General features: G+C 40.5%; 1 protein-coding gene across 7 annotated transcripts in view; it reads left to right on the top strand.

Moving 5' to 3' along the window:
• The window catches only part of CADPS2 (Ca++-dependent secretion activator 2), a 613,140-nt gene that overhangs the window by 487,451 nt on the left and 106,910 nt on the right, over positions 1–18,779 (top strand). For 4 of the 7 annotated variants that reach the window (XM_006859326.1, XM_006859327.1, XM_006859328.1 and 1 more), the window contains 2 exons: positions 8,955–9,058; positions 11,641–11,649. In XM_006859326.1, coding sequence (XP_006859388.1) covers positions 8,955–9,058; positions 11,641–11,649 — 113 coding nt within the window. The remainder of the gene's footprint in view (positions 1–8,954; positions 9,059–11,640; positions 11,650–18,779) is intronic. The other 3 variants (XM_006859330.1, XM_006859329.1, XM_006859325.1) reach the window with 1 other exon arrangement.

Genomic DNA, 18,779 nt, shown 5'->3' with positions numbered 1-18,779 from the left:
CACAATTGTTGCCACGCTTGAGCCCATTGATGCTGCCACTTGGCCAATCCATCTTGTTGGCAGTCTTCTTCTTTTTCTCTGACCCTACACCCTACCAAACATGATATCCTTCTCTGGCAACTGGCCCCTCCTGACAAAATGTTCGAAGTATGAGAGATGAAGTTTGGCCAACCAGGCTTCCAAAGAGCACTCTGGCTGCACTTCGTCCAACACAGATCTGTTGGTTCTATGGGGAGCCCATGGTACTTTTAATATTCTCCTCCAACACCATAACTCAAAAAAAAGCAGCAATTCTTCCATGGTCTTCCTTATTCACTGTCCAGCTTTCACATGCATATGAGGTTATTGAAAATGCCATGGCTTGGGTCAGGGGCACCTTAGTCCTCAAGCTGACATCTTTGCTCTTCAACACTTTAAAAAGGTCTTGTGCAGCAGATTTGCCTAATGCAATACGTCATCTGATTTCCTGACTGCTTCTTCCATGAGTGTTGGTAGTTGATCCAAGAAGAATGAAGTCCTTGACAACTTCTGTTGATAAGAGTGTTGTTTATTGGTCCAGTGGTGAGGATTTTTGTTTTCTTTACTTTGAGATGCAATCCATACCGAAGGCTGTGCTCTTTGATCTTCATCAGTGCCATACAGAGTAGTGGAAAAGAGAGAGGTCTTCAATAAGATGGATTGGCACACTACCTACAAACAGACCTACTATTGTGAGGATGGCCCAGCCAGCACCAGACAATATCCGTTCTATTATACAAAGGCTCGCTATGAGTCAGAACCAAATTGATGGAGAGCAAACCACAACAGTCCACAGAGGATGCTGAAAAAGTGAAATGTTGTCCTCTTGACCCAATGTGCTTTTTCTTTTCATCCTTGAGTGGTGCAGCCTCATTGCCTGGATCTCAAGTGCCCCATGTAAATGCTTCCACCTTGCTGATGTCCTGCCTCTTCCAAACCACAGTTCCTCTATGAACATCCCTCCCTAGACAGTGTTCATTCTCTTACTTCCTCCTTCTTCCTTTGCCCAGGACCTGCAGTTATCTCTACAGCCCTTATTAAGTCTTCCAAATTTTTCACCTCCATTATCACCTAAAAGTTACAGCTTTCTCCCACTCCATCTAGTTTGTGTCCATGAAGGGGAGGAAGAAGCAACAGAAGAGGGAGTGTGGGTTCTCTTCTTTGCATAGGAAGAGAGAAAAGGGGAGACTTGTATGTTAGAGAAGAATAATCAATGTACCGTGGACTATCAGAAAAACAAACAAATCTGTGTTGGAAGAAGTACAGTCACAATGCTCCTTTGAAGCCAGGATGGTGGGACTTCATCTCTCATACTTCAGACACATTGTCAGGTGGGACCAGTCCTTGAAGAAGAGCTTCATGCTTGGTAAAGCTGTACAGTGTAGCTATGAGTAGGGACTGACTTTGTGACACCTAACAACAACAGCTTTCTTTGACTATAAAGTTTCTGAACTCAGAATTCTTACCCAAAAATAATTTCATTCTGTAGGATCCTCATGAACAATTTATAGCCTACAGTTGACAGATCTTTAATTCTATTTTTTGCAAGCTAATAACCCTGTTCTTGTATTCTGAGTAGATTTAATTCACTCCTTATCTGGCTTTATTAGAGAGCACCCTTGTATTGATCAAAATGGATTGTATATAGCCATATTTTATATCCTCATCAGACCAGTAAGGTTGTGGTGGTTGTGTGCCAAGGAATTGGTCCTGACTCATTGTGACCCTGTAAATCATTACAGGAGCAGAAAGCCTCAGTTGGTAGATTTCAAATGCTGACCTTGCAGATTACAACACAATTCATAACCCACTGCCCTACCAGGGCTCCTTCAGGTTAGGAAGAGCAGAGCATAAATTCTTCAAAGGCAGAAATATTATCATGTTCATTGTTGTATCTCTTTAGTCATTAGCACGCCCCTTATATGCCGTAAATGTTTGTTGAATAAAATAAAGCATCCAAATCTGGGGATGTTGTAGAACCAAGCAAGAATACATAGACAGAAACTATTTTTGAATGCATCTTAGCTGGTCTTCATGGCTACAATACAACGAAAGGAAGAGGCAGGTGGTAATGAGACGCAGTCACTGCCATAGTCCTTCAATACAACACCTTCTTGAGCTGTTTCCCACTTGGCTACATGTACAGATACAATCAAGGAGCTCTGGGAGCATAGTGGTTACAAGTCGGGCTACTAACCTCAAGGTTAGCAGTTCGAAACTCCGAGCTGCCCCATGGAAGAAAGATGAGGCGTTCTGCTCCCGTACAGATTTACAGCCTCGGAAACCCTATCCAAGGTCACTATGGGTCAGAACCCACTCCACTGCACACCACCACCATCACCGATATACTAATCAGACTGTTAAAGTTAAAGTTAGCTGTGTCGTCTGCATATCACATGCAGAGAAAAACAAGCTGAAATTGATGGGATTGGTCTTCTCCCCGGACCCTCTCATTGCCTTCATTGTGGGCATTGGTTCTTCAGGATTAGGGATGTTAGCAGGAAATGGCAGGAAGGGAGGCAGCAGAGGAGAGGATCCTGGGACATTCATCCCTTGTAAAGCAGGGGTGCATAGAATGAAATTCTACCCAAGCAAGACCGTCAAGCAATCTTCTTACACCTTTCCACCTTCCTACCTTTCCTGCTCGGGGATCACTTCTTAAATGTGCAGAGGTATCATTAAGAGGAATTGCTTTGGGGAGCCAACAAGTGTTATCTTAGAGAAGCAAAAATGTTCCAGACGAAAGGAGAATGATAGCCAAGAGCAACACATTGAAATTCACCAAGAAGCCCTGCTACTTTTGGCATATTTGTTTTAAATGTCACTATTTGAAATGTATTACAACAATCAGCAACTTGGTGTGAAGCTTGAAGAATGTAGAGACATCTGTAATGCTGTGGAAATGTGACAAAAAAAAAAAAAAAGTAAAAGAGAACATTTTAAGGAAGAATTCTCAAATATTCACAGTGTTTGGATTTTTAATGGCGCTGTTGGTAACCTTGTTATCTAATTGAGTTTGACTATAAAATGCATTAAACTTCTTGGCTGCAGTCAAATGGGTGACAACCAGAGATGGCATTACATGGTGTACTTGATAAAAATGCTATTTATTTAAAGTCTTAGAGTGGTCATTATGTTCAAGTACAAAGTTTCAGTCCTTTCTGTAAATTTCATCTAGGAAGAATACAATGTTTAGACTGTTTATAAGTTTTTCTGGGACAAAGGGCACTCTCTTGAGTTTTCTGTTAAATGTAAAAGCTGGTTTTGACATTCATTCAGACTGAAACAGAAATACATTTTGGGGTTGTTCTTGTCACTCTTTTCCATTATTACATTCTTGTGACTAAGGATATAGTGACCTTGTAAACTCTTCAAACTTTCAGCTGTTTTATATATATATGCAGTCCTGGTGGCACAATGGTTAAGCACTCAATTTGATAACTGAAAGATTGTTCATTCAAAGCCCCAAGCTGCTCTACGGGAGAAAAGACTAGGAGATGTGTTCCCATATAGATTGTTGTGAGCTTGAACCACCGAGCTTGCAGTTCAAACGGCTTTGCAGTCTGGCATATTAACCCACAGCGCCACACCAGGACTCCATATAGATAGCACCCTAGAAAGCGCTATGAGGCAATTCTACTCTTGTCCTGTAAGGTCATCATGTGTTAAGATCAAGTCTACATAACAATGTCTGTCTGTCTACATGCATGTCTTCTTGTGTGTAATTTTTTTTTTTTAATGTTGTAGAGTTGATTCCAATTCATAGCAACCCTACATAGGGTTTCCAAGTAGTGGTTGGTGGGTTTGTGGTTGGAACAACATATATTGTTATATACTCTCCAGTTGATTTTGACTCATAGCCACCCTGCATAGGGTTTCTAAGGAACAGCTGGTGGACTTGAACTGCCAACCTTGTGGTTCAAAGTCCAGTGATCCCATAGCACCACACCAGGACTGTATGTATGTGTGTGTGTATATATATGTGTGTGTGTATACACACATACATATATGTAATCCTGATGTGGTGCTGTGGGATAAAGCACTGGATTGAAGGAAGTGTCGGTTTGAATCACAAGGTTGTCAGTTCAAACTAACTGTCGCTCTGTAGAAACCCTGTGAGTTTCTGAGGGTCACTGTGTACAGCACTTAACAGCAACATACACACACACACGTATATGTCTGACATCTAAGAAGCTCAGTGGCACTGTGCATTAGGTATTGTGCCATTAACTGCAACCTTCCAGCTGTTCCTCGAGACAAAAATGAGGCTGTCTGCTGCAGTAAAGGTTTGCAGTCCTGGACACGCTATGTAGGGTCAGTAAGTCACAGGTGACTCAGTGGCAGTGAGTTTGGTTGTGTTACTCCTGCTTCAGAGCTTTGAAAATAAAAACGAATTCAAGTCATTGTATGACACCAGAGGTAGGATTTTAATCCCATCTCAGCCAATAGCTATGTGACCTTGGATACCCTTTTTAACCTCTTTGAGCCTCTTTCCTAATCTAGAAACTAAGGTAGAATGGTTGGGAGGATTCAGTAAATTACTATAGTGTCTAGGAAAATTAAGTTCCTCATATATAATAAAAACAGTGTTTGTGTTCCATATCCTTTTACTTATGAATAATATATAAACATATGGAAGCACATTGGAATGGTGTACTATATAACTCAGAAGGCAAAGCCTAGCACTTACAGGAAATGTAGAATCTCATAGCTAGAAGGCATCTTGGAGACTCTCTGGTTCTGTGTTCCTTCTAATTTATTTGGTTTATGGACCACTTAGAGAATTGGATGAAAGTTGTGGTCCTTATCCCTCCAGAATGCCACTACATGCGTAACTTGGCATCTAGTTTTGAGAGGTTCAATGGCACACCTGAAGACTATCCTTAACTCCCTATTTTAAAACTCTCAGTATAGTTCCCTCAATCTAATAATGGAGAAATTAAGGAAGGTAAATGATAACCTCTTGAGAATTAAAAATTACTTTGAGGACAGTTTTCCAAATAAATCTTTTCTCTAATAAATTAAGAATATAGCATTTGTCAATTCTTGTCTACGTTGGCACATATAGATGTTCCACGTCCTCAACTAAGATCAAGTCTCACCTCCACTACTATTAGCTTTGTATGTCATTTCTCCAAGCTTATTTCTTTATGTGTGAGTTATATGAACACCAAAATCAAACAAAGTAGTTAGGAAAATTAGTGTGATGACACATGGGCAGTGCCTTCTGTTATGCCTAACACTTAGTAGGCTCTCTGTGGATGGTAACTTTTATAATCACTGTCATCATCTCCTGCTGAAAATAAAAGGGCTGTGGTTCAAGCTCACCAGCCCACCTTGGAAACCCTATACAGGGGCACTATGGGTCAGAACTGACTCTACGGCAGTAAACACCACCACCACCACCCCTGTGACAGACTCCTGGTGTGGCGCTGTAGGACCAGCACCAGACTGTGAACCACAAGGTTGCAGTTCAAACCCATTAGCTGCTCCTTTGAAACCCTATACAGGCTCACTATGAAGTGGAATCGACTTGACGGCACCTAACAGCGACAACAACAACGCCTTGTAACAGCTTCTCTTCTTTTCTAGAAACCTTATTTTGACTCGGGTCATTTACTATTATTTTAGGGCCATGATCCAGGCTTCCCTTCTGCCTGAATTCTTCCCCAAATCCCCTCTGTCTTCAGCTGTCTCTCCTCAGATCGCCTGCATCGTTGGTAGGTTTACTCTGCATTGTTTCCAAACTTGCCTAAGGATCTTGTCTACCTGTAGTTGTTGTTAGGTGCCTGTGGAGTTGGTTCCAACTCATAGCGACCCTGTGTAGGGTTTTTGAAGCTGTAAGTCTACAGGAGCAGAAAACCTAGTCTTTCTCCCAATGAGCGGCTGGGGAATTTGAATTGCTGACCTGGTGGTTAGCAGCCCAGTGCTTATCTTGCAGAATAGACTCTTAAGATGCAGAGCTGCCTCTAGGTTGAGTAGGTTGTAATGCTACTGAGTTAAAGGGATATATGAGACAGGTGGAAGAGCTTGGTAGATGGTGTCTACTTTAATCACCAGTGATTTTTGAAGCTGAGTTGTTTGAGATCAGGGACATGTCTTCTACTTCGCCCAGCTAAGTACATCGCAGGCACGCCCAGTTCTATGGTGTTTGACCAGCTGGTCTTCCAAAAAAATCATTGTACTTTTTGATGTCTGTCACAATGAGCCATAGCTTTTCATCCTACAGAGAAATCTGAGAGGCCTGGTAGCTAATGAGTTAAGTATTTGGCTGCTAAACCACAATGTCTGTAGTTCAAGCCCACCAGTCACTTCATGGAAGAACGCTGACTCCGGTAAAGATTAACAGTCTTGAAAAACATAAGGAGTAGTTCTGCTCTACTCTGTAGGGTACCTATAAGTCAGAATCGATTTGATTAAAGTGGGTTATGGATTTGGTGCATAGCTTAGGGTTGGTGGTGGTGGTGGGTTCCATCAAGTCAGTTCCAACTCATAGCAACTCTACGCACAACAGACCGAAACACTGCCTGGTCCTGAGCCATCCTCACTATTACCAAGCTTGAGCCCATTGTTACTGTCACTGTGCCAATCCATCTCATTGGGACTAGGGATTATTAACCCTCACCTGCATCATACTGCTTCAGAGCTATGTTGGTATTGTGCACCATCAAGTCAGTTCTAACCCACAGTCACCCCGTATAGGATTTCAGAGAGCGGATGGTGGGGTTCAGTTGCTTACCTTCACCAGTCCAGTGCTTATCCTACAGTGCCACACCAGGACTCTCAGAGTTATGGTGGTTGTTGGTGGTTGTGTGCCGTTGAGCTGGTTTCTCTCCTAGCAACCCTGTATAGGGTTTCCAGGGCTGTAAATCTTTATGGGAGTCCTGTGGGTTAATGGGTCAGACTGCAAAGTCATTTGAATCCCAAGTTTGATGGTTCAAGCTCACCAGCTGCTCCTTGGAAACCTTATACAGGGTCACTATGGGTTGGAACTGACTCAATGGCAACAACAACAAAAACAAATCTTTACAGGAGCAGAAAAAAAATCTCTTCTCCCGTGACTGGTAGATTCTAATTGCTGACCAGCCCAACTCATAACCCACTATGCTACAAAGGCTCCTTTCTCAGAGCTATTGTTGTTGTTGTAAGTGTTGTTGAGATAGTTCTGACCCATGGCGACCCTGAGTAGGGTTTCTGATGAGCGGCTGGTTAGCTTGAACCATTGAACCACTGACCTTGCAGTTCAAACTGACTGCAATCCAGCGCATTAACCCATAGCACCACACCAGGACTATGGTTGTGGTGGTTATATGCTATGGAGTCGGTTCCAACTCATAGTGACCCTGTACAGGGTTTCTGAGACTGTAATTATTTACAGGAGTTAAAAAACACCAGGACTATAGCAAGTCATTAATAATTGTCTGACAACTATCTGAAAGACATCCATATTTGTACCCATCCAAAGAGAGGTGACCCAACGGAATGCGGAAATCATCTGACAATCTCTTTGATATCCCATGCGAGTAAAGTTTTACTAAAGGTAATACAGAAATGGCTGCAAGCATACATTGACAGAGAACTTCCAAAGGTTCAAGCAAAATTCAGAAGAGGCCGTGGAACAAGGGATAACATTGCTGATGTCTGGTGGATCTTGGATGAAAGCAGAGAATACCAGAAAGATGTTTACCTGTGCTTTATTGACTACACAAAGGCTATCAATTGTGTGGATGATGACAAGTTATAAACAACATTGCAAAGTATGAGTATTCCAGAACACTTCATTGTGCTCATGAGGAATCTGTACCTGGACCAAGAGGCAGTTGTTCGAACAGAACATGGGAACACTGGATGGTTTAAAATTAAGAAAGGTATACGTCAGGGTTGTATTCTTTCGCCATCCTTACCGCCTTCTGAGAATTTGCCTTTCCACCCCAAATACAGCGGTGGTGGCGGTGTACTACTAAGTCGGTTTCAACTCAGTGATCCTAGTTTCTGAGGCTATAAATCTTTACAGGAGTAAGATGCTTCCTCCAGAGCACCTGGTAGATTCGGACAGCTGGCGTTGCAGTTAGTACTCCAGCTCATAATCCATTATCCTAGCAGGACCCCTTACCCCGACTGTACTGAATCAGAATCTGCATGTAAATAAGATCCCCAAGTGATTCTTACATATAGGTATGGCACTGTGGAGTTGTCAACATAGTTTATTGTGTCTGAATCATCTACTTTGCCTTCTCTGTTGCTGAATTTCAGGTAGCTGCACTTAATCTTATTGTGGCTTAGCTTTTTGATACCAGTTTGACTTAATGCTGAAAGAACCTTCAGCTTCAAAGGACGGTGTTTTCGTGGGGAGGAAGGAGGTGGGCAAGGAATGAGGGAGGAAATCAGGTAATTGCAGGCTGTCAGAATTGTTTTAGGTGACTTTGTACTTTCCGAATTTAAAATCAACAAGAACTATAGACATTTCAGGTTGGGAATTTAAATAGGCACAAAAAGAACCTTGGGTTTTGTTAATGCCAGGAATGACGCATCTAGGGAGAATGTGGTATTGTATTGATAAGACAATACAGAGAGGAGGAAAAGACGGTGGTATCTGCTCTCTTTGTGCCTCTGACCTTGAGGAGAATTAGAACTTGTTTGTTGCAGAAGTTGAGCAGCTAATGTGCAGTTTGCACCTGTTAGTTCTCCTGTATTCAATGGCAGAGCACTTGCAGTTCCCTGCCATCGCTTTGCAGGTGAAGTCTTTTCTACAATCTGGTGAGCTGGGGTTTGGGTTTTTGTTTTTAAATAATAGATTCATTTGTATTTCTCACATCTCTTATTTCTCCAAACTATGTTTTCTGGTTCTGTTTCAACATCCTGAGCTCATCGTTACATCTGAGAATGCATTTGACTTTTATTGTCAAGGTAACATTATTATGTTGTTTTTAATACAGAGACCATGAACCTAGCAAGTCCTGCTAGAAAGCTAGAAGAGGTTCTCCACCTCGCAGAGCTCTGCATTGAAGTCTTACAGCAGAATGAAGAGCATCATTCAGAGGTGATGGCTTGTTTGAACTGGGGCCACAGTGGGAGCAGCACTCGAGAAGTGGCCTGAATAGAGCCTTCCACACACTGCTGGGCCTGCCCCCGAAGGACACTCAGAACATTTGGGAAATTCCTGGAAATGTAACTCTTGGAGGTTTCCAAAGCAGTTATAGTGAAATGTATAAGAGCTTGAACTTGAAGGGAATGCCTTGCTTTTTATGGCCTCCCAAGTTTTCTACCTTTGACAGGGTAAAGTCTTGCCACTTCTCTGTCACTCATTTTACTGGAGAATATGTGGAACTTTCCTTCTCTAATAAGTTTTCACTTTACATAAGTTTTGGTCTTTGCAGGCTTTATATAGATAAAGATTTTATTTATGTGTGTGTGTTGTTAAAGTACCATCAAGTCAATTCTGATTCATAGCAACCCTGTATATTGCTTCCGAGCAGAAAGCCTAATCACTAAAGGCTCCAACCATTAACCTTGTGGTTCACAGTCCAGTGTCGATCCTGTATATATACACACAGACACGTATATATCTGTATGTGTATAGATGCATAGACATGTATGTGCGTATGTATGAGGAGTGTGGCATGGCACTGTTGGATCAGCACTGAACCACTAACCATAAGGTTGATGGTTACAACCCCTGAGTCACTCCTTGAAAACCCTATATGGGGTTGCTATGAGTTGGAATCAATGTGACAGCACTTAACAACAATACATGTGTATGTGTGTGTATATGTATGTATGCATGTATGTCTCTCCTCGGGACAAAGAGGAGCCTTTCTGCTTAAAGATTTATGTCCCCAGTAATGCGATACAGGGTCGCTATGAGTTGAAACACAGAACCACCACCACCACCATATATATATGTATGTATACGAAGGGGCTCTAAAAAATCCATGGAGAAATGGAATTAAAATACAATGGAAATGTTCCATGGACTTTTCGAAGCTCCCTTGTAGTAAATTTTAAACTTAAGTAGTGTGTGAGATATGGAAGTGCTGATGGCATCTCCAAGGACATGCAACTGTAAAAAAAAAAAAAAAAAAAAAAAAATCCAATCCACAAAGCCCACCTTTTGATGCCCAATCCCTGGCTTTCCCCATGCCATGATGCCCTTCTTTTTGACATCTAAGTTAACCAACGTGGGAAAGAAAAAACAAGTTAATTGCCACAAGTTAATTGCCAAATTGGATAGAAGGCATACATGATGATGATCTAGTGTTTCATTGTTAGCATCAAATATTTTTCTTATTTAAGTCTTTACTAAGCCTACATTGTTTATCATTTTTTAAAGTATAATTCTATATTAACATGTCTTAAAAGTTGACAGTAGGTTTCCAGCAGGCAAACTACATATTCCAAGAATTTAAAAGTTTTACTCTTTCTAATAACCATGAATTTTATTCACAAAAATGAGATTCTGGTGCTTTGATTTGCATAGGGGAAATGTGTGGAATTCAATAAATATAATAAATTTCAGCACCCTGACAGTCTGTCATTCCTAAGGAAGCACATGAAATGAGCAAGAATAAGAAAGACCAGATTCATAGGAATTCATAGAATATATTTAATGAGGCCTAGTTCTCAGAAATAAAAGAAACTACAGGAACTACATTTTAAACAAATTCTTGAAAAAGAGTATTCCTGAAGTCTTACTGTAAGTAACTAAGATTTATTGTATCTGGTTATAAATATGATCATTCAAAACATCTGCTTTTAGCTCACACTGTGGAATCTAGTTTTTACCTTGCATCTGTCATGTGTGAACTTGTTATAGATATTTTATTTTAAACTGAAGAAACAGCTGCTTCAATAATTTGAAATGAATTCCCAGGAGGGTTCATTTCAAGGCTAGTACTACTGCTATGTTACAATGAAAATGATTATATGATAAAATATATGTAGGTTTTGTCTTTGTCTTTTCTTAAAAGGCATTGTCATCAGACGATTAGGCCTTTCTAAAATTAAAAATAAATTCCAACTGGATATCCAATTGCAGTTAATATTCTATCTGAGTAGGTATATCCAATATTCCTAAAGATTTTATAAAACTAGCACTTAGTTTTCCTGCACTAAGAAAAATGATAGCTACCTAGCTTTTAAATGTAATTATCCATTGCTATATATGCCACACAGGAGTCTCTGGGTGGTGCAAATGGCAAAGGGCTCTATCACTAGACAAAAGGTTGGCAGTTCAAACCTATCCAGAAGCACCTCAGAAGACAAGTCTGGCAATCTGCTTCTGAAAGGTCACATTTTTTAAAACCCCACAGAGCAGTTCTGCTCTGCAAACATGAGGTGGCCATGAATGGTGATCAACTTGTCAGTAATTCACAACCTTCTACATCACATAGTCACTAAAACGCTCATTAAAACGTCGTGTTTTCAAGAACAGGAAAAATGTAACTATTCTTTATATTCTAGTCTACCATTCACGTTATTGAACACAGACCATAATAACTTGCAAAAATCACTGTAGTTTATACTGCAATAGAGAACTATTTAATGTCTTCTTTTTAAAATACTTTATAACATTGTGGCATTTTCCCATTTCACTATGCTTTCAAATTCTTTGGAATCCCTAAGGGAAGAGAGGTAGGTAAAATTGTTTCTACTATTTTTATAACTCTCGTATGTGAAAATAAGGTAGAACTTGCTCTGGTTACTAGTTTTAAGCCAACTCAGTTCCTCTCCTTGGAATGAAAAGACTCAGAATCTCATATAATAGGCTAGTCTCTGTTAGCACTGTTTTGGGGAATCTGGTTAATTACATTATTAGAGGTAACTGACAATCTGAGTAAGACAGAAGAAATTTTGATATTCTGGTGTTGGTTTGTGCCATTGTTTGTTTAGTTGGTTTTTGTTTTTGGTTCTTCTTTTTAAAAAAAACAACAGAAGTTCTAACTTCTTCTCTGAGCATTATTGGGGAGTGAATTGGTCTGATTCAGAAATCATTTTCAGACTGAATGGGTGGTCTGCTCTCCACAATGTTACTTCTGCTGCTGGATGTCCAAGCTGGAGTTTCTTTCCTCCATAGAGTAGCGGCTGACTCAGCTCCCTGGGTGGAGCTCAGTGAGTCCGCCGGACACCAGTTCCTGTTATCTTCACTCTAAGTCTCTTCATGGGGACAGTTTTCTTTATAGGGCTGAGAGTTGTTTCTACCCATCAGCAGTTCCTCAGTGAAGCGGGTTTCATGTCCTTCATGTCTTTGACAGTAAAACTTTCTTATGAAACAGCTCTCCCTTCTCTCTAAAGGTCTCCTGACCTCTCTTCCCAGACTTCTCTTCAGAATTCCTGCATTCTCTTCTCAGAAAAATAATTGAACATTGTTTCCAGAATATTTTTACCACTGTCTTCTCAATCCAGTGACTGGTCTATGCTTGACCAGAAATTTTAGGCAACCTCATCTGACAACTGTTTATCCAAGATGCTACCATTCTGACAAAACCCAGAGATGCCAGTGGTACCTGCTTTGGAAGCCACAGGCATTTCGCAGCATATCCTACAGTGCACGTCCGCCATTTCACTGATAAGATAAGGGAGATCAGAAAGGTTAAACAACTTCCCAGAGATGCACTGCTGGGTAATAGTTAAGTAAAGAGTTAAGCTGGACTCCAGACCTAGCCTTTTTCCAGGAAACCTAAACATTAAGTTTCCAGGGTAAGTAGACAAGCACAGAGTACTCATCCTACCATAGTTCTGCCACCATGTCTGCCGGTCAGCATCCTAGCTGGATGCAAATGCATGGGGACAAGCTTGGAGATGTCCTTCCCCTCTTGTCCACCTTGTCCTTTCTTGTGCTTCAGCAGATCCTGAGATTCTGCCTAAGATTCTGCCTAATGTTGTCCACCTGATTAGTGATGCTGGAGACCAGAAGGATGTATGGGTTGTAATTTGGTGGTGCCATGGTTAAGACTTCAGTTAATGGTTGCTAAAAGAAATGTCAGATGTGTTGTGCTGTTGAGTCAGCGCCTACTCATAGCAACCCTGTATAGGCTTTCCCAAGGCTTTCAATTGTGGGAGCAGAAGGCTACATCTTTCTCCCGCAGAAAAGCTTGCAGACTCGAACCCTGGACCTTGTGGTTCACAGTCCAGTGCTTATCCAATGAAGCCATTAGGCTCCCATAAAGATTGTTGTTGTTGTTGTTGTTAGGTGCCATCAAGTCAGTACTGACCCATAGCGACCTTATGCACAGCAGAATGAAACACTGCCCAATCCTTGGCCAACCTCACTACTGTTGCCATGCTTGAGTCCACTGATGCTGCCATTTGGCCAATCCATCTCATTGGGGGTTTTCCTCTTTCTCTGTCCCTCTACCTTACCAAACATGATATCCTGATTACAGCCTTGGAAATTCTACAGAGCAGTTCTACTCTGTTCCATAGGGTGACTGCTGCTCGGAATTGACTCAGTGGCACTGGGTTTGGGGTTCACTGAAAACGCTAGCTACACCCTGCTAGTTACCTGCCCTATTCCAGGCTGCTGCAAACGACAGAGCAGAACAGGGGGTGGAGTGCACTTTGGACACATATTTGTGCATGTGATCACTCCACATTCGTGTCAGACTATGTTTCTGGATGAATCATTACATAAAGAGAAAGGCCATGTGGGTTTGTCCCATTGTTTTTATCGATTTGTGCCTTTATTCCTCTCCATTGGCATACACGCCTAAGAAGCACCTCAGTGTGTGATTACACAGAATTTTTTTTCTGTCTTCTTCTTGTCTTTTGTTGTTGGGGCCATCGAGTTGGTTCTGACTCATAGCGACCCTGTAAAGAGTTTCTGAGGAGCAGCTGGTGAGTTTGAACTGCCAACTTTGCAGTTCAAACCAACTTTGCTGTCCAGCAGAAGTTGAACTATTCTTAGTTACACATTGTTTTTATCTATATAAAGAAGACTAGACCAACATATTTAGGTTATTTAAGAGAGTAGGCTTAAATCTAAGGCTAGGTTAGCCTCTAGGCTAACAGATGTTGCTCAGTTTGAAAGAGAGTGACTAGTAAGTGGCTTCCATATGACTAAGTTACAGAGGTAGAATTCTGTTTATAGCAGTGCCTCCTCTAGAACTTCATGGTCACAAATGCCCTGCCAAGAATGTTTGCTAATCATTTACTAATTTTAAATATATAAGAAAAAAGTAATACTTTGTGGTTCCGACTCATAGTGAGCCTATACGGGGTTTCCAAGTCTGCAACTTTGTACAGGAACAGAAAGCCTCTTCTTTCTCCCAAAGAATGGCTGGTAGTTTCAAACTGCTGACCTTAAGGTCAGCAGCCCATCTCATAACCACTATGCTACCAGAGCTCCTATTGGTAGTGCATGTGTTTTAAAGCTTTTCAGCTCATCATCTTAATTGGTGACTTCAGTACTTATATTCATGTATGAACCTATTATGTTAATTTTGTGAATCAACCAAGTTGTAAACAGACTTACAATGAGTTTGACAGTCCTTTAGGTGTTACCCTGAAGATTCTAGTCATTTGAATTGAATCCTCAAAGCAGCTAAATATGAAGGCTTTCAAAAAGTTCATAGAAAATTTGAATTAAAAGAATATAGAATCTTTCCATGAACTTTGTGAAGCACCCTCCTATATAAAGAGAGGGAGGTGATATGCCCAGGACTTGGTCTACAGACTCCAACTGATCTGGATTCAAATCATTACTCTGCTAACAATGACTTTGGGTGAGTTCATTAATCTCTGAGAATTTGCTAACATGTAAAATATGAATAATTATACTACCTACCTCAAAGGAATCGCTCATGAATCAAGACAGTAGGTTTAAAGTCTTTAGACTAGTACTTGGCACATAGAAAGTGCTTAATTCATGTTGACATTATTATTTTTAAAACATGTAACGAACACTATAGGATCCGTGTGAATTTTTTGACTCCTGATAGCAACATTAGTTATTACAGCTATCCAACAATGAGTTTTCATATTTATTTAACTCTCATCACAACCCTGGGGGAGGTTAGCCAGGTATCGTTCTTGCCGATTAGCAGGTGAGGAAATGTAAATCCTCACAGAGGACTGATTTGCTCTTGGTTACCCAAGTCTCAGCACTAAGTGCAAAAACTCAGTACTGTGCCCTTAGGTTCAGTGTTCCTTCTTACCTGCCACCATTCAACCACATTCAATAGCAAACGGGGCTCTTCAAGAATTATCAGCCTGCCTAATACATCATTTTCACTGTACAAGATTTCTTTATAGTTGGAACTTTCATAGAAATAGTATTGCTGAGAACTTATGATCAAGTTTTGTTTTCTATTTCCCCTTGAAACAAATTACTCATCGCCTTCTGCCTAATGATTGGTTTATCATTAGAGTCGCGATCAATTTAACCCAGAGAAGTTGAACTAAAGGTGGACACAGTCCTGGGAGAAGATTTTTCCTCTTGATGGAGACCATTATGCTGTTGAACCTCAGCCGTCTCCCATAAAGTGGTACCCTCACAAAGAAACTATACAGCTCCTCCTATTACCACCAACCCAGAGTGGGATAACTGCCACTTGATGGGGTGACAAGAAAGAGGAAAGGGTCCTACATTCACAGGGTATCAGCCTGGGACTCTTGCTTTCCTTTTCAAAGATAGTGGTTGCTTAAAGCCTTCCCTAGTCACACGGGGAACAGTAGGCCTTCATCAGAGATCAGTGCCTTGATTTTTCAGGAACACCACCATCGGAAGTACAATTGGACGTATATGAATTTACTCCTGCAAAGCATAATGAGCAGTTAATGGTTGATGGGAAAAAATTGCCCACCTGAAAGTGTTTCAGGGGGAAAAAAAATCCATGTTACTTCATTATCCACCAGGGCTCTATTTTCCAAGTTAATTTTGGAAAGAGCTTTGGGAATTTCAGAGTCCTGTGACAATCCTGACCTAACATGACTATTATTTTCTGAATTTTAACCTTTTGCAAAGGTACTGACTGAACTGGAAGTGAAGCTTTGAATTTGGCTCTCGTTGCAGCCCCGCATTCTTCCCCAGGTTTCTATCCTGCTCTGCTCAGAGTGAGGAATCTTAGATTCTTCTCAGCTGTGTCACCTCTGCAACAAGAGACATGTGACTAAGTCACAAGTGCTGTTTTAGTTCTGGTTGAAGCTTCTGGTAGAGTTTTTGCATTTGGTATTATCTGTCCTGTACCTCTTTAGGAAATAATAAACCAAAAAGTCTTCAGAGAGATAGTATTTGTGGAAAACAATATACTCAAAATGCATAGATTATACTATTAACCCAGGTTTTCACACTCATATGCTCCAATGGTCATAGCAATTGAGTTCAGGCATCAAAGTGCCTCTAACTCTCACTTCAAATATGTACTGCACCACTGTTTGGGGTCCTGATGTGGTGCTGTAGTATAAGCACTGGGCTGCAAGATCAACAGTTCAAACCCACTTGCTGCTCCTCGGAAATCCTACAAAGGGTTGCTGTGAATTTGAGCTGACGCTACAACACTTGGAGTCCCGGTGTGACACTGTGGGTTAATGCACTGGACTGCAAAGTCAGTTTGAACTGCAAGGTTGGTGGTTCAAGCCCATCAGCTGCTCCTCAGAAACCCTATACAGGGTCTCAACCGACTCGAGGGCACTTGACAACAACAACTACACCAGTTACAACAACAAAGCTGTTTCTTTACTCAACTTTTGCTTCTATTTCTCATCTGCTAATTCATTCCATTGGAATCCTGACATGGTGTTGCAGGATAATGTGCTGGACCACCAGGTCATTTGAAGCTCAAGGTCAGCAGTTCAAACTCACCAGCGGCTCCTTGGAAACCTTATACAGGGTCATTATGAGTTGGAACCGACTCAATGGCACTTAACAACAACTCATTACACTAATAATGCTTTTTTAAATATAAATAATTACATTATAATTAATAGTACAAATAGTCATTGTTGAACATATACATTTTTAAGAAAATATCCACTGGATCAGAATCCCACTTTTTTGTTTAGTGGTGTAGTCCTATTATGTTGTTGTTGTTGTATGTGCTGTGGAGTCAGTTCTGACTCATAGCAACACTGCACAGGGTTTCTGAGGCTGCAAATCTTTATGGGAGCAGAAAGCCTCTTCTTTCTCCCACACAACAGCTGGTAGTTTTGAATTGCTGACCTTGAGGTTAGCAGCCCGATTCGTAACCACTATGCTCATTTATATTTGAAGAAATCAAATTTAAGTTTTGTAAATATGAGTCTCATGTGTTCCTAGGAAGCACTTTCTTAGAAGTAAACACGGACTTCTTTTTCTACAGTGTTATGAATATTTTGTTTTTTCTTTGTTTTGACTGAAGAAACAAATGGAAGAAGAACGTGAATAGTGATGTCACCGAAGTATTTATGTTATAAAAAAAGTTCAAACTCGTTTGTAAATTTGAAAATGCGTGTTGAAACAACACTGATACTATAGTCAGATAAGTCCACGTGACTTTCAAGAACTTTCTATAACTATTTTCACCTATCAAAACAGCTGGAATTTTTTTTTTTTAACGTGATTATACCCATTACCTGTTACCTAAAAGGTACTGTGGTGGTAGACAGTTGCCATTGAGTCCATTCCAATTTATGGTAGCCACATGTATGTCAGAGTAGAAATGCTTCTTTCTGAAGTTTTAATAGCTGATATTTTGCAAATAAGTTGCCAGGTCTTTCTTCTGAGGCACCTGAAGTGAATGCAAACCTCCAGGCTTTTGATTCACAGCCAAATATATTAACCATCTACACCACTCAGTGATTACCAGAAAGGTCCTCATTGGGTATAAAATGATAAATAGAACAAACACATTCTTGTCCTCTTTGTATTTACTACCTAATTCAAATATCAGATACTAAAATATTTACATACACACTTGTGAGTCCTGTGAACTAAAACTACCTAGTATCAGAGAGACTTTCTAGCATAGCCTAACTTCCAACAGAAGGTCAGGGATTACCTCTATAGTCGTGTATTTAAGCTTGAGACCTGGAGCAGAGTTCTATAAGTCACTGCAGGACTTTAAATTTTATCTTGAATGGTTTGAGAAGCTTATGCAAGAGCTTAAGCCAGGAAATTATATGATCCAATTTCTGTTTGAAAATGTCCAGTGGCTGGTGAATGGATAAAGGATAGAGTGAGACATTTTTCCTGGGAAACAATTCGCAGCATACAAAGAGATGTGTTCCAGTTTCAGTTGCCTTTAGATCAACTCTGACTCATGGGGACCCATGTATATCAGAGCAGAACTGTGCATCAGAGTCTTAAATGGATGATTTTTTTTTTTTAAATAGATTACCAGATTTTTCTTCTGAGAGGCATCTCTGGGTGATCTTGGATTTCTAACCTTTTGGTTAACAGCTGAGCTTATTAACTCTTGACACCTCCCACCGACTCCAAAGAGTCTTATATATACCCTTTAGTACAGAAATATCCAGAAGTTTATCCTAAAGTAGTAGTTGTTGTAATTGTGTGCCATTAGGTCAGTTCTGATTACAGGTTTCCAAGGAGCAGTTGGTGGGTTTGAACCACTTACCTTGCAGTTAGCAGTCCAGTGCTTATCCTCTAGCACCACACCAGTACTCCATCCTAAAGAAATAATCAACATTCAAAATTTATGTGTAAAGATAACATGCAAAAATTTGGAAACACCCAGCTTAATAGGGAATGGTTACATAAATAACAATTTATCCTTACTGTAGAATAATGTGCAATCATTACTAATTAAATATTAAAAGTACAATGCTAG

This window comes from Chrysochloris asiatica, unplaced genomic scaffold, assembly GCF_000296735.1.
Source record: "Chrysochloris asiatica unplaced genomic scaffold, ChrAsi1.0 scaffold00032, whole genome shotgun sequence".
Lineage (NCBI taxonomy): Eukaryota > Metazoa > Chordata > Mammalia > Afrosoricida > Chrysochloridae > Chrysochloris > Chrysochloris asiatica.
The sequence above is the reverse complement of the archived record's forward strand: the minus strand, read 5'-3'. Positions and strand labels throughout refer to the sequence as shown.